The following is a 16,696-nucleotide window of genomic DNA, read 5'->3' on the forward strand; positions in this document are numbered from 1 at the left end:
AATTTGGTTTCATGTTTACAGCTTTTCTCTAGCATTCAAAGTTATAACTAGGTTCTCGTTAAAGATAATACCATTACCTTCAGATTCGGAGAGCAGTCTGAAATTGTAAAGGCACTGTCTGGCGGGAAAGGTGTTTTGAGTGACCAGCATCAATATCTTTGTTCCTTTGTTGTTGCAGTAAGATAAAGCAGTCAGACTTCCAGAAACTGATCCAACTGAGAATGATGTATTTGAGACGTTTAATCTAATCAAAACATAGGTTATAAACGAGAACCGGATTTATGCGCAAGTGTATACGCTCCCAGGTAGTGGGAATCACTGACTGAGACTTTCATAAATGGAACTCGTTTCCTACAAAGTACCTTGGATTTATATATAAACGTCTAATAATACTTCGCTAATGGTTCAAAAGGCTCTGAGCACTGAGGTCATCAGTCCCCTAGAACGTAGAACTACTTAAACCTAACTAACCTAAGGACATCACACACATCCATGCCCGAGGCAGGATTCGAACCTGTGACCGTAGCGGTCGCGTGGTTCCAGACTGAAGCGCCTAGAACCGCTCGGCCACCCCGGCCGGCGCTTCGCTAATATTAAATATAGAAGAATTTAATAATATTATGAGTAGCTAGGTTTAGAACATGGTGAATATCTTTCACTTCAATCGTAGTGGTTTTATTCATGCAAGGTAGGTTTGTACAAGCTGTGTACATCAGTAAATCCCCGTTTAGCAGCCAACATTTTCGGCGTCTCTAAACTTGTCAATATCTGCCTCACCACCGCTGGCGATCGACTTTAGAAGCTGCAGCTCTTCTTTGGGCATCGACGGCTGACGAGACAGCACATCGACGAAGAAAATTCGCCGAAATTCGTCGTCGCGCGGGTCGTAAAACACGAGGCACATTTGCGTCACCGCGTAGCTGGTGTAGTCAGTGGACAGTATCTGGTGCTGCAGTGTTGCTGAAAAACAAATATACGGTGTCTGTTTGTTACAGATGACATACTGAGGGGGGAAAGGTAGCCACTTAACATTTGTATTAGCTAGGCTGCAATGTGCAGAAACCACCTCCATAGTCTCTAGTGGCACAAGGCAATACAAGAAAGGACGATATGGAGAGAAGTCGTCTTCTAAATGGGCACGCCAAGGTTTGTTTTCGTTTCCTCGTTGTACGGGTAGGTGAACATGAAGACGAAAGATATCAGTGAAATGGGTATGACGAAACAGGAGTCTCCTTTCAATTTGGGTCAATAAGCTGGCTTCACTATCATGTGGATGAAGAATGAGTTTCTCGGACTCGTTATTGACACCTAGGTTATCCACTTACTTCTTCAGAGTAGGAATTGTTTGCCAATAATGTCAACGTTTGGTGTGCTGGAAAGTCATCGATGTCTAAATTTTAACACGTGACTGGCACCACTCTGCATATGCTCAAACTAAAATTGTCTTATCACGAGTCAACATTCCGTGTCACGTGTTTACTATGAGTCTGTTGCCAATTAACTTTTTAGCTACTCTCACACCACTTGTTTTTACTGGCCTTATCGCGAATTTTCAAAATGCTCAAATGTGTGTGAATTCCGAAGGGACCAAACTGCTTAGGTCATCGGTCCCCAGACTTACACACTACTTAAACTAACTACAACATACACACCCAGGCCCGAGGGAGGACTCGAACCTGCGGCGGGACGGACTACGCAGTCCATCACGTGACGCCTGAAACTACGCGCGGCCACCCCGCGAGGCCGGGAAATTCACTGGATCGCCGTATTAATCTGGGTTTGGAAATGTTAGTTGTAGAAGGTGGCTGGATGGACATACTGTCGACACCCTTTTCTCTCACGACGGCATTTATGTCCCACATGGGTCTGCGTCTAGTGTTGCCCCATATGAAAGTGTGAGATAGAAGAATTCGTCTGTAGTGAAACCGGGACACTAAGTGGGTACCAGCCCGCTTATCACTAGACGTATGTGAGATCGGCATAGAAACAACATCCAAGCCTTTCAGCACGCCCTTGAAGCTAATTCGCAGGACTGATTCTGATTCGTTCTGGGGCCGCTGCATCTCACTGAAACCCGAAAGCAGCGTGCTAACGTGCGCACTGCTACCCTGGCAGGTGCAGTGCACATTTTAACCGTGTCCGGCCTTTCTAGCTGAATGTATGTGCCGATGCAGTGTTTAGTACGGAACTTTGGGCTCTAGGCATCTCACTTCAATCAGAGAAACTCCCCTCCTCAGGTTTCCTCTGAAATGTCCCAACTTCCCAACATCTCAATTATTTTCATAATGATTCATACCTTTCCCTCAATTTTTTTGTGAATCTGCTGATATATCTACTTAGTCCGCTGCAGTGAATGTGTGAGAGTGGTAGGCAGCATGTAACCGACGTACAATAGCAGCTTAATCTTTTCCTGGCAATGTCGGGAGAAACCGGTCTCAAATGCGAGTGGTGGACGTGAAGACGTGCCGACAGTTTATTCTTTCCCCCACAGACAGACATTCCCACTAAAAGGTGTTGATTACCAGAAAGGACGTGATAAGCATTTTTTAAGAGTCAGGAGAGGGGCAATGGCCGTACGACTGCTCTACCACTGGACCTCAGGTCAGGATAACTCTAGCAATACCAACGCCAGAACGCGCTACCAGGAGGGGCGGCGGGAAGTACTTAGTGCTCACCCGAAAAAAAAAATCCGTTACTTGTTGTTGAAATATCTTAGCAACACACCTTTTAAAGAGATACTGATGTGTAAGCCTAAAAATACCTTTTAGCATACTGTTAGCAATGTGATTTCCCTAAATCGCTCCAGGCAAATGCCGGGATAGTTCCTTTCAAAGGACACGGCCGACTTCCCTCCCCGTCCTTCCCTAATCCGATGAGACCGATGACCTCGCTGTCTGGTCCCCTTCCCCAAACCAACCAACCAACCAACTGTTAGTAATATCAACTCACGTGTGCTACCGACATTATGACCACCACAAATAATTTGAAAAAGCAAATTTCGTTTATTGTTTCTGACTTAGTCATGTAATATTCAAGTGGAAGCGAGCTCAGAACGTGGACATAATACGACATACACTGGAGCAAGTGACAGCTACTGCTGAGACTTAAATTTTCAGGTCAAGTTTGACTTAAAAATTTAAAACATATATGGAATCTAGTAGAAGAATTCATTGAAAACAATAAATATTTTTTTCAAAATTTTAAAATAAAAACTAACTAAAGAGTCACAGGGTATCTTCGCCCCCTCCCCTTAATGTATTGAGGGATCAGGCTTCCTGCACCAGAAAAGAAACATCCTTTCGCTAAGCCAGTGTCTCATCGGACACCCAATGCGTGCCCTATTTGCCTGCACCTGTTCAAGCTCTTCGTCTTGAGGAGACATTCATATAAGTCGTCGGCCACCATTGCCGATGACTTTGAATGCAGCCCGCGACCTAAGATCATTCGATTGGTTGTCGAACATGCTTTCCCTCGATCCTGTACGCAGTGCGCAACATAAACCTATATTGCTTAGAGGGATGTGAACGTGTCTGCGCTCTGTGGTGTTACGTTACTATTACTGTCTCATCAGAAGGAGTAACTGCTTGTGTGTATCGAGATACTTACGGTACCATTCGGTCTCGTTCATCATGAGAACACACACTGATACCGCACTTCCTTTCCCAGGCGGCCCGGGGGGTCCAGCAGGAACACACCGCATCTCCATGTTAGTCTGCTCAGTTTCCTTTTTTATTTTCACTGTGAGTTCCACTTGAGGCTCTTCACCGCTCCAGGAAGGATTGTAGTTCAATTGTAGACACATCTTTTCTTCCGGCCCGAATGGTACATTCATATATTGAGACACCAGGTACCAGTCACCCTGGAACTACAATAAACACAAAAACTAACATTCTAAAACAAAGAGCATGGTAGGTAGGAACAGAGTTAGTTGTGAGCACTTACCAGAAAGAGTTGGGATTAGGAATACTGACAAGGTGCTAGGAGATAATTTTTACAGTGGACCTAACAATGTTTAGAAAGTGCAGGTTAAATATCGATACAGTTAATGACGGCGTCTTTGTTGCTGGTAGAAGTAGCAAAACTGAAATACACAGTTCCTGTGAGTTAGTATGGATAGAGGTTATACTTTACAACCCACCAACTCCAATGATACAGTTTCTGAGCAGTTCAGAGAAACTTAATCTCATTACAAATAAGTGTTCCACACATACAATTATAGTTTCTGGTGACTTTCATCCAACCTCGATTTCTTTGTGAAAACACGTAATCAGTGTCAGTGGTAGGAATTAAATATTGTCAATAATTGTGCTAGCTGCTTTCTCCGAAAATTATTTTCAGTTTTTGGTTCAGGACCGCTCTTGAAGTTTAAATGGCTACGAGAACGTACTTGATCCCTTAACAACAAATAACACTGGGCAAATTGGGAGAAAAATGACAGACACGGGGATTAGTGACCACTAGGTCGTTGTAGTGAGACCAACCACCACAACATCCAAATCCACCGAAAGTAAACGCAAAAAATTCAAGGAAGCAGATAAAAATTCGTTTGACGTCTTCCGAAGAGACACCCTCCACTCTCTCACAACTACAAGTGTAGACGAGACATGACTTAATTTCAAAGAAATAGAATCTGAGGGGTTTGAGAGTTTTATAACAAATAAATTAATAAAAGATGGTGCTGATTCTCCAAGATACACAAAACAGGTTATAACACTGTTGCTGAAACAATGAAAAAAGCATGCCAAATAAAAAAAAGGAAAACCGCAAAAATTTCAAGGTTCCCGATGTTTTACTGAAGCTCGAAACTTCAAGCGGACTTCAAAGCGAGATGCTCTTAATAGCTTCCACAATGAAATGTTGTCTCGAAAACTGATGGAAAATTCAAATAATAGTCTGGTTCTGTGTAAAGAACGCTAGCAGCGGGTTATAGCCATTACATTCATTGCGCGATACCAGCATAATCTCAGCGATGACAGCGCCACTAAAGCGGAGTTATTAAACACAGTTTTACAAAATTCCTTCACCAAAGCAGACGAAGTAAATATTCCAGAATTCGAATCGAGAACAGCTGCCAAGGGTGTAGCGAAGCAGCTTAAAGCAATAAAGGCAAGTCTTCCGGTCCAGATAGCAAACCAATAAGTTTCCTTTCAGAGTATGATGACGCAATAGCCGCATGCTTAGCAATCATATACAACCGCTCCCTCGACGAACGATTCTTACGGAAAGACTAGAAAATTGCACAGGTCACACCAATAATCAAGAAAGAAAATAGGAGTAATCCACCGAATTACAGAGCCATATCATTAACGTCGATTTACATTAGGATTTCGGAACATATAATATTTTCGAACATTATCAATTATTTGCAAGGTAAGGGTCTTTTGACACACAGGCGACACGGATGCAGAAAATGTCGTTCTTGTGAAACACAACTGGCTCCTTATTCGCACGAAATAATGATTGTTGTCAACAGAGGATCTCATTTTGATTCGACATTTCTACATTTCGAGAAGACTTGTGACACCGTTCCTCACAAGAGACTGTAACTAAATTGCGTGCCTATGGAGGATTGCTTAAGATGTGCGACTAAATTTATGATTACTCTCAGAAAGGTTACGGTGCGAAGTGATCGACCGAAAATCATCGATTAAAACATCAAAGTGATATGCGGCGTTCCGTAAGGAGGTGTTACAAGCCTTCCGCTCTTCATAGTCTACGTAAAGGATTTGGGAAATTATCTGAGCAGTGCTCTTAGATTGAACACTTCCTTGCGAAACGCCAGATATCACTTTGCTGTTTTTACTCGATGATTTTCCGTCGATCACTACGTACTGTACCCTTTCTGCTAGTGAATTATGAATCCAGTCACACAACTGAAGCAAGACTCCAAAGGCCCCTGCTCCTCATAATTTGCATAAAGGATTTAGGAGATAATCTGAGCAGTGCTCTTAGATTGTTTGCATTTGATGCTGTCATTTACCGCCATGTAATGTCATCAGATTATAAAAACGAATCCCAAAATGATTTAGACAAGACATTTGTATGGTGCAAAAACTGACAATTGACTCTAAATCATGAAAAGTGTCACAGTACTCTAAATATATATAAATTATACTTACCCAGAATCCTTCCAGTTAATTTCAGTCTTCCGTACGTCTTCCAAAATACCGATTCTAGTGATTTTCCAATTTTGTATCGCAGCTTTATTTTATCTGTAAGTACATACGCAATTTGGCGTGCTTAATATGTTCACCAATTTCCTTGTAATCGTATATTGTCTTGTATCTTCGGTTTGTCGTAGTCATTATCTTACATTTATCCACATTTGACGGTTGCTGTTAGCACTATACCGAGTAACAATTTTGTCCAAGTCTTTTTGTATTTCCTTCCGATCAAGCAATTGTCCTGTAGACAACAGCACGGTCAACCGCAGTCTTATGTTGTTTCTGATTATGATCATTCGCTTATGTGTATTGAGAAATTTAGAGATTCTGTTACATTTATTCGGCAGACGCATGCTTTTTCTTTCGTTTTTGCAGAACATCCGCCTTGGAGTGTAACATACTGAGGTCCATCAATCAAATACTCCTGGAACCAATTAGAAATCAATCACTTATCCGGGAAAGTAACTCTCCGTACGATCGTATATTAGACAGTAGTTAACGATATGGATTCAGAAATTGAAGAAAATGGAATTTTCGTAATGATCTACCTCCATTGCTTCCTGGATGTCGTGTGTGAATAATCCAAGCTGTATGCTCACTGAAGCGTTTTTCCTACACCTATGCTGATTCATTTTTTGTCATCAGTCTTCTGACTACCAATTCTGCTCATTTGTTATCTCAACAATCCACTACAATCTCGTCATCCTTCTCCAGCGCCAGATGCTCTGCTCCTAACACACATTCTTAGAAACTAGTAGACTTCATTGGCTAAGAATTTCCTCTTCAGCAGAGACAGTCTGCTTGATATATCGACTCTGTTCATGAGTAATTTGCCTTCTTCTTGGTTCCCACTTATGATGTTAAATTGATCACTTATCTGTTTATGTATTCCCCATTACTTTCGTCTTTCTTCGGCTTACTTTCAGTGTTCTTATGAGACTTTTCATTTGATTCAACAGGTTCTGCAATTCAGCCTCACTTTCACTAAGGATAATACTTTCATCAGCGAAGCTTTCCACATCCTTTCCTCCTAAATTTTAACCTCTCTCCTGATCATTTCGTCTTTCCATCATTGCTTCTTCGATGTTTCGGCTGAAGCGTGTTACCTGATGACTGCATGCCTCCTTTATGCACTTTATACTTTGAGCACTCCGTTTACGGTGAGTATTCTTTTTCCCTCTTGATTCTAATGTATTTTAGATTACCCTCTTTCCTTATAGCTTACACCTACTTTCCTGAATATGTTGAACCTCTTTAACTGTGTTCAATGCTTATTCTCTATCGACAAATTCTATCAATATTCTTTGATTATTTATGTCTTGCCTGCAATATCAAGAGCAGTGTCAGAACTTACTCTCTGGATGCTTTAAATTATTAAAGCCAAGCCGATCGTCAGCTAACAGATACTATTTTTTCCGTTGATCTGTATGTTATTGTTTCCAGAAACTTAAATGCACGGGCTGTTAAGTTGACTGCGTGATTATTCTCGCACGTATCAAAAAAATGGTTCAAATGGCTCTGAGCACAATGGGACGTAACATCTATGGTCATCGGGACTGATGACCATAGATATTACGTCCCATAGTGCTCAGAGCCATTTGAGAGAACTTAGAACTACTTAAACCTAACTAACCTAAGGACATCACACCACAACCCTTTCATCACGAGGCAGAGAAAATCCCTGACCCCATCGGGAATCGAACCCAGGAACCCGGGCGCGGTAGGCTACCGCACGACCATGAGCTGCGGACTCGCACGTATCTCCTCTCGCTATCCTGTGATTCACTATCTACGTCAACCTCTATATCTGAACTACGCAAGCGAGCTCATGGTGAGTGGCGGAGGGTAATTTATGTACCACTGTCACTTCCCTGTTTCTCTCTTTAGTCGCGTACGATTCACGGGAAGAACAATTACTGGTAAACCTATGTGCGGGCTGGAATCTCTCTGGTTTTGTCTTTATGGTATCTTCGTGAGATACATGTAGGAGGAAGCAGTATGTTGATTCACCCTTCAGGGAACGTGTGCTTTCATAACTTCAACAGTAGGCCATACGTGATGCAGAACGCCTCTCGTGGTAAGTCTGCCACTGGCGTTGGCTGAGCACCTCTATGACGGTTTTACGCTTACTAAATGAATCTGAAGCGAAACGCGTTGCTGTTATTTGGATCTTCTCTATTTCATGTATCAGTTCTGGTTGGCACTGATTCGAAATTGACGAGCAAAATTCAAGTATTAGTGGACCGAGAGTTTTGTAAGCTGCTTCCTTTGTTGATGGTCTACATTTCCCGATCTTTCTTCCAATGTATCTCAGTCTTGCATCTGCCTTATTCACAATTAATTTTATGTGGTTATTCCACTTCAGGTCGCTATGTTACCATGATCCTAGATATTTTATGGAGATAACTGATTCTAATATGCAATAGCAATACGATACATATGTATATGTTGAGTGTGAATTGCCACTTCATGCCCCATACGTCGATCGTCTGCAGGTCTTCCTACATTTCGTTACAGTTTTCTAGCGTTTCAGCTTCTTTGTATACAAGAGCATTTTTCACGAAAACCCTCATGGAACTTCTGATGTTATCTACTATGTAATTTGTACAGTACATATGCGAAAAGTGATGGTCCTATAACATACTCTTGTAGCATACCCGAAGTATCTGAAGACCTCTCTCCGCTCAGAATGATATGCTGTGTTCGGTTGGCTAGGAACTCTTCAATCCACTCACACGGTTGGCCTGATATTGTCTACGGTCGTATTTTGCTCCTCAGCCGGCTGTGCGGGAATACATCGAACGCCATCTGGAAGTCAAGGAGTACAGCAAGTACGTGACCGTCTCTACCGACTGCTTTCTGGGTGTCGTAAACGAACAGAGTGAGCTGGGTTTCACAAGATCGCTTGGATTCACATAATGCAACCAAAAACTCAGTGGCCATAACCACCTTCAACAGCTTCCCACTACCAGTGTTTTATTTCTCGCCATAGGCAGGATCCTTTATTGTATGATTATATGATAGCGGAACAAACACTAGTAGCAGTTACTTCTGTAAAATATCTGGGAGTATGCGTGAGGAACGTTATGAAGTGGAATGATCATATAAAATTAAATTGTCGGTAAGGCGGGTACCAGGTTGAGATACATTGGGAGAGTCCTTGGAAAATGTAGTCCATCAACAAAGGAGGTGGCTTACAAAACACTCGTTCAGCCTATACTTGAGTATTGCTCATCAGTGTGGGATCCGTACCAGGTCGCGTTGACGGAGGAGATAGAGGAGATCCAAAGAGCGGCGCGTTTCGTCACAGGGTTATTTAGTAAGCGTGATAGCGTTACGGAGATGTTTAGCAAACTCAAGTGGCAGACTCTGCAAGAGAGGCGCTCTGCATCGCGGTGTAGCTTGCTGTCCAGGTTTCGAGAGGGTACGTTTCAGGATGAGGTGTCGAATATATTGCTTCCCCCTACTTATACCTCTCGAGGAGATCACGAATGTAAAATTAGAGAGATTCGAGCACGCACGGAGGCTTTCCGGCAGTCGTTCTTTCCGCGAACCATACGCCACTGGAACCGGAAAGGGACGAAATGACAGTGGCACGGAAAGTGCCCTCCACCACACACAGTTTGTTGGCTTGCGGAGTATAAATGTAGATGTAGATGTAGATGCCAACTCTTGTAAAAAAATCCAGATATGGGGCTGAAAAGTGCCTAGCAGTGGTCTAAATGAATGCCAACTGTATGGACCTGTTCCTATGTATCCTACATCCAATCTGTGCCTTGCCTTTCAAAGTACTCTCTGTCACTCACGGTTTCCATCAACAATGTGCCCATCGAGCTGCCTGATAGACATGGGGTCGTGTATGACCATCACAGACTGGTAATCTTATTGTCATGTGAGGTCCCCTCCCTTACTACCTTTTGCACTCAGTTGCATAGTTACAGCAGTGACATCATTACAGTCAATTGCCACCTTACAGCCTAGCTCAGTATCATTTGATCACCCTCACAGCCAGGATTTTGGTTATCGTCATTCCCGAAGCCATCATTGTCTTGTGAATCGATCTGTTCAAAGCTCTCGGTTTATTAATCCACGACTCCGTTCTAATTGTGAAGTCGCTGGCTGTCTGTCCCTACGTGGCAGTCTTCTGATCGAGGTACAGCACAGTATTCAAGTAATCTTCCTCAGGTGTCGAAGTTTTCAAGGCACATGTGGTACTTCTCCCATCAGTGAACTGAATTCTTCCAAGCCAGAAATGTCCCCTTTACCTTAAGAGACAAACTTCAGCTGGAGCTACAGTGGTTGCAGGATGAAAATACTCTCGCTTCTATTGTCCACAGCCAATGGGCAACCACATTCATCATCGTACAAAACCAAACATCGCTCTGTGAATTTGATGGAACTTGTTTTATAGCAGACATCAGTTTGGCATTGCAGTGCTCAGACCATTTTTCAGTGCTAGCTTGAGCATCTCACTAACTGTGATCCAGGCACAGTAAACTATTTGGATGACATTCTTCTCACAGGCAAGGACACACATGACTTGCCTAACAACCTGTACACACTGTTGACGATATTCCAACAGGTCAGTCAGAAATGCAGGAAAGAAAAATATTATTTTTTCGTTCATCAAGAAGAATATTTGAATCACGGTTTTAGTGTGTCAGGCATCTGTCCTACCGAAATGCATACTGATGCAGTGCAAAATCTTCCGGCTCCATCCAACACCAGCCAACTAAAATTAGTGTTGAGGGAACAGTTTTGTAGAAATATTACACCACCTCTTATGCAAAAAGGTTCATTGCGAATGTGATAAAGCCTTCTGAAACTTGAAACACACTCTCCTTCTATACCCCATGTACCTCATGGACTATGACACCACCGAGCCCCTAAACTTGGCATCTGATGTCTTGGCCATTGGGTTGGTTGTGGGCCTCTTACATGTCACTGACACAGGGAGACATCTTATATTTGTGCGTAAGACCCTCTCCACTGCATTGTGCAAAAATAGTCAGACAGAGAACGAAGCCCTAGCAACCATACGTGGAGAAAATACGTGTCATTACTGTGTCTGCAGCCACCATTTCACACTGTTCACAGACCATACGCCTTTACTCCATTCATCAAAGTGTTAGAAAGTTTTTTTTTTTTTTTTTGGTCATTAGTCTGCTGACTTGTTTGATGCGGCCCGCCACGAATTCCTTTCCTGTGCTAACCTCTTCATCTCAGAGTAGCACTTGCAACGTACGTCCTCAATTATTTGTTTGACGTATTCCAATCTCTGTCTTCCTCTACAGTTTTTTCCCTCTACAGCCTCTCTTTAGTACCATGGAAGTCATTCCCTCATGTCTTAGCAGATGTCCTATCATCCTGTCCCTTCTCCTTATCAGTGTTTTCCACGTATTCCTTTCCTCTCCGATTCTGCGTAGAACCTCCTCATTCCTTACCTTATCAGTCCACCCAATTTTCAACATTCGTCTATAGCACCACATCTCAAATGCTTCGATTCTCCTCTGTTCCGGTTTTCCCACAGTCCATGTTTCACTACCATACAATGCTGTACTCCAGACGTACATCCTCAGAAATTTCTTCCTCAAATTAAGGCCGGTATTTGATACTAGTAGACTTCTCTAGGCTAGAAATGCCTTTTTTGCCAGAGCGAGTCTGCTTTTGATGTCCTCCTTGCTCCGTCCGTCATTGGTTATTTTACTGCCTAGGTAGCAGAATTCCTTAACTTCATTGACTTCGTGACCATCAATCCTGATGTTAAGTTTCTCGCTGTTCTCATTTCTACTACTTCTCATTACCTTCGTCTTTCTCCGATTTACTCTCAACACATACTCTGTACTCATTAGACTGTTCATTCCGTTCAGCAGATCATGTAATTCTTCTTCACTTTCACTCAGGATAGCAATGTCATCAGCGAATCGTATCATTGATATCCTTTCACCTTGTATTTTAATTCCACTCCTGAACCTTTCTTTTATTTCCATCAATGCTTCCTCGATGAACAGATTGAAGAGTAGGGGCGAAAGGCTACAGCCTTGTCTTACACTATTCTTAATACGAGCTCTTCGTTCTTGATCGTCCACTCTTATTATTCCCTCTTGGTTGTTGTGCAGATTGTATATGACCCGTCTCTCCCTATAGCTTACCCCTACTTTTTTCGCCGGCCAGTGTGGCCGTGCGGTTCTAAGCGCTTCAGTTTGGAACCGCGCGACCACTACGGTCGCAGGTTCGAATCCTGCCTCGGGCATGGATGTGTGTGATGTCCTTAGGTTAGTTAGGTTTAAGTAGTTCTAATTTCTAGGGGACTGATGACCTCATTAGTTAAGTCCCATAGTGCTCAGAGCCATTTTGAACCTACTTTTTTCAGAATCTTGAACAACTTGCACCATTTTATATTGTCGAACGCTTTTTCCAGGTCGACAAATCCTATGAAAGTGTCTTGATTTTTCCTTAGCCTTGCTTCCATTACTAGCCGTAACGTCAGAATTGCCTCTCTCGTCCCTTTGCTTTTCCTAAAGCCAAACGGATCGTAACCTAGCGCATTCTCAATTTTCTTTTCCATTCTTCTGTATATTATTCTTGTAAGCAGCTTCGAAGCATGAGCTGATAAGTTGATTGTGCAATAATTCTCGCACTTGTCAGCTCTTGCCGTCTTCGGAATTGTGTGGATGATGCTTTTCCGAAAGTCAGATGGTATATCGCCAGACTCATATATTCTACACACCAACGTGAATAGTCGTTTTTTTGCCACTTCCCCCAATGATTTTAGAAATTGTGATGGAATGTTATCTATCCCTTCTGCCTTATTTGACCGTAAGTCCTCCAAAGCTCTTTAAATTCCGATTCTAATACTGGATCCCCTATCTCTTCTATATCGACTCCTGTTTCTTATTCTATCACATCAGACAAAACTTCACCCTAATAGAGGCTTTCAATGTATTCTTTCCACCTATCTGCTCTCTCCTCTGCATTTAACAGTGGAATTCCCATTGCACTCTTAATGTTACCACCGTTGCTTTTAATGTCACCAAAGGTTGTTTTGACTTTCCTGTATGCTGAGTCTGTCCTTACGACAATCATATCTTTTTCGATGTCTTCACATTTTTCCTGCAGCCATTTCGTCTTAGCTTCCCTGCACTTCCTATTTATTTCATTTCTCAGCGACTTGTATTTCTGTATTCCTGATTTTCCCGGAACATGTTTGTACTTCCTCCTTTCATCAATCAACTGAAATATTTCTTCTGTTACCCATGGTTTCTTCGCAGCTATGTTCTTTTTACTTATGTTTTCCTTCCCAACTTCTGTGATGGCCCTTTTTAGAGATGCCCATTCCTCTTCAACTGTACTGCCTACTGCGCTATTCCTTATTGCTGTACCTATAGCGTTAGAGAACTTCAAACGTATCTCGTCATTCCTTAGTACTTCCATATCCCACTTCTTTGCGTAGTGACTAATGTCTTGAACTTCAGCCTACTCTTCATCACTACTATATTGTGATCTGAGTCTATATCTGCTCCTGGGTACGCCTTACAATCCAGTACCTGATTTCGGAATCTCTGTCTGACCATGATGTAATCTAATTGAAATCTTCCCGTATCTCCCGGCCTTTTCCAAGTATACCTCCTCCTCTTGTGATTCTTGAACAGGGTATTCGCTATTACTAGCTGAAACTAGTTCATTCCTTGTCCCAAGCCCATATTCTCCTGTAATCTTTTCTTCTACTCCTCCCCTACAACTGCATTCCAGTCGCCCATGACTATTAGATTTTCGTCCCCCTTTACATACTGCATTGCCCTTTCAATATCCTCATACACTTTCTCTATCTGTTCAACTTCAGCTTGCGACGTCGCCATGTATACCTGAACTATCGTTGTCGGTGTTGGTCTGCTGTCGATTCTGATTATAACAACCCGGTCACTGAACTGTTCACATTAACACACCCTCTGCTCTACCTTCCTAGTCATAACGAATCCTACACCTGTTATACCATTTTCTGCTGCTGCTGATATTACCCGATACTCATCTGACCAGAAATCCTTGTCTTCCTTCCACTTCACTTCACTGACCCCTATTAAATCTAGATCGAGCCTTGCATTTCCCTTTTCAGATATTCTGGTTTCCCTACCACGTTCAAGCTTCTGACATTCCACGACCCGACTCGTAGAACGTTATCCTTTCGTAGATTATTCAATCTTTTTCTCATGGTAACTTCCCCCTTGGCAGTCCCCTCCCGGAGATCCGAATGGGGGACTATTCCGGAATCTATTGCCAATGGAGAGATCATAATGACACTTCTTCAATTACAGGCCACATGTCCTGTGGATACACGGTTCGTGTCTTTAATGCAGTGGTTTCCATTGCCTTCTGCATCCTCATGTCGTTGATCATTGCTGATTCTTCCACCTTTAGGGACAATTTCCCACCCTTAGGACAAGAGAGTGCCCTGAACCTCTATCCGCTCCTCCGCCCTCTTTGACAAGGCTGTTGATAGAATGAGGCTGACTTCTTATGCCGGAAGCCTTCGGCCGCCAATGCTGATTATTTATCAAAATTTAGACAGTGGCGGGGATCGATCCCGGGACCGAAGACGTTTTGATTATGAATCAAAGACCCTACCCCTAGACCACGGGGTATTCCACCGCTAGTGGCATGCCACATTCATTGTTATTCTATGTTTCTTTCGAGGTATAATTATGACATTCAGTACTATTTGAGAATTTGACATGCAGACCTTCTCTTGTGTCTGCCCATGGACCTGAATCGTGCCTTCCACACAGATCACAAAGTCATTTCCAACTGGACACCATGCTGAGGTCGCCAAGTCCACCCTGCAGTTGGAGGCCAAACACCTCACATGCCAGACTGCTGAGAGTTCTGTACCACAAAATCTGGGCAATGTTCTTGGGCACTAGACCATAAGCAGTAGCATCACCTGGAGATCCAGACCTACTGGTAACGCCAGGTGTGCTCTCCATCCTCAGTGACGTGTTCCTTCTTGAGGGGGACAATGGTTGAACCAGGATAGTGACACCAGCAGCACTCCAACAGTATGTGTTGTCTCTGTTGCACATTGGGGATTGTGCTCACCATGTGTCTGGTCTTCCAACATGTCCACTAGCTGGGGAATGACGCAACAGTCTCCCACATGTTTGCCTCTTGCCCCATCTCCCAGAGCAGGTGGGTCACCCTTCAATGTCTTTTCTCCTTAGCCTGATTCTGCCCCGCAGTTTCTCCTATACCTGGATTTTACAGGGCCATTCCTGGATAGTCTTGTTTAATCACCTATGATGCTGCCAGTGGCTTCCCCTGTCTCTCACATATTTAGCACGTCCACAGGGTGACAATCAAACCCTGATGTGCATTTTTTCAATTGAAGGTCTTCCAATAACTACTGTAACAAATAAAGGCCCCCAGTTTTCTTCCGTGGAGTAAATGGCATAGCGCCGTTCCACCACACTTCTAATGATCCATATATTTAAATCCCAGCTGTCCACCGCCATCACCCTTTGGATGAGGACCTTACCCTCTTTCAGGCTTCTTATTATTTCACTCCACCGGATGGGCCAACCCCAGCAGAAAATCTCTACAGCAGACCACATTCATTGCATTTATCTATCATCCTAATTAGCTTAGAAAGACCCACTTGAGTTGTACTAATATTTATTCAAATCTTGACTGATTTCAGGATTTTAAAATGCCATCTTCATGTGTATGAAATTATTGTATTTGGTAACACATAACATGCAGTGAGACCAGTCAGTCCAAGAACTCCATTAACTGCATGATGGCATCTGCATGGTGGCAATGCCAACCACTACTGTGTGAAGGGCCACACATCTGAAGTGGACCCCTCTGAATTAACTATCATGCCACTCAGTTGTTCTATGTACCAAATCTTGTGGTAACTATTGTTAATCCAACCACAGACTAGCCATCCTCTCAGCAGTGCAGCCACCACCACTACACTCTCCATTAAACCGTGTCGGCCCTTGCCTTCACCAAAGGCCATAAGCGTTAGTTTCCTGCAATCTTTTCCGATTTTAGGGGCTGGGCCATGGCAGAGGTGATGCTTCAAGATGGCACAGTGTGCGACACACACATTAATCAATTTAGTCCTCACTATGGAACCCTTTGTGTGTTCAGTAGTCTACTCTCACCTTTTGTTTCAGCGGCACAATTTTTCACAATGGCCATCCCGTAAACTGCCAACCTGTCTCAGTCGAGCTTGAAGCTGGCTCCCAGCATGGGTCCCCAGCTGCTCAGTCGCTCCACACGCCACACCAGCACCATTACATGGAAGTACACCTTTGTCTCCCCTCTCCCTCCCCCTCCCTCCCTCCAGACTGCCCAGACGGCTGCCAGCGGGGAGCCACCTTCCAGGGACGCTGATACGTGCTACCACCAGTCTCTCTTTGCGAGTGGTGAGGGTTGGGGGGAGGAAGTGACATTGTATCGAGGCCTTGCACCTATTCATCCAGCAACCAACAACATGGATAGGATAGTGAACTGGCGTCTTGTAGTATTTC

At 43.3% G+C, this 16,696-nt stretch overlaps 1 protein-coding gene across 1 annotated transcript in view; it reads right to left on the reverse strand.

The window, feature by feature from the left end:
• Positions 1-651: 651 nt before the first annotated feature.
• The window catches only part of LOC126144881 (uncharacterized), a 32,105-nt gene continuing 16,060 nt past the window's right edge, over positions 652-16,696 (reverse strand). The window contains exons 2-3 of the mRNA XM_049915518.1: positions 3,607-3,865; positions 652-960 (exon numbers count right to left, since the gene is read on the reverse strand). Of these exons, the coding sequence (XP_049771475.1) occupies positions 728-960; positions 3,607-3,865 (492 nt within the window). The 3' untranslated portion in view covers positions 652-727. The remainder of the gene's footprint in view (positions 961-3,606; positions 3,866-16,696) is intronic.

This window comes from Schistocerca cancellata, chromosome 2 (assembly GCF_023864275.1).
Source record: "Schistocerca cancellata isolate TAMUIC-IGC-003103 chromosome 2, iqSchCanc2.1, whole genome shotgun sequence".
Lineage (NCBI taxonomy): Eukaryota > Metazoa > Arthropoda > Insecta > Orthoptera > Acrididae > Schistocerca > Schistocerca cancellata.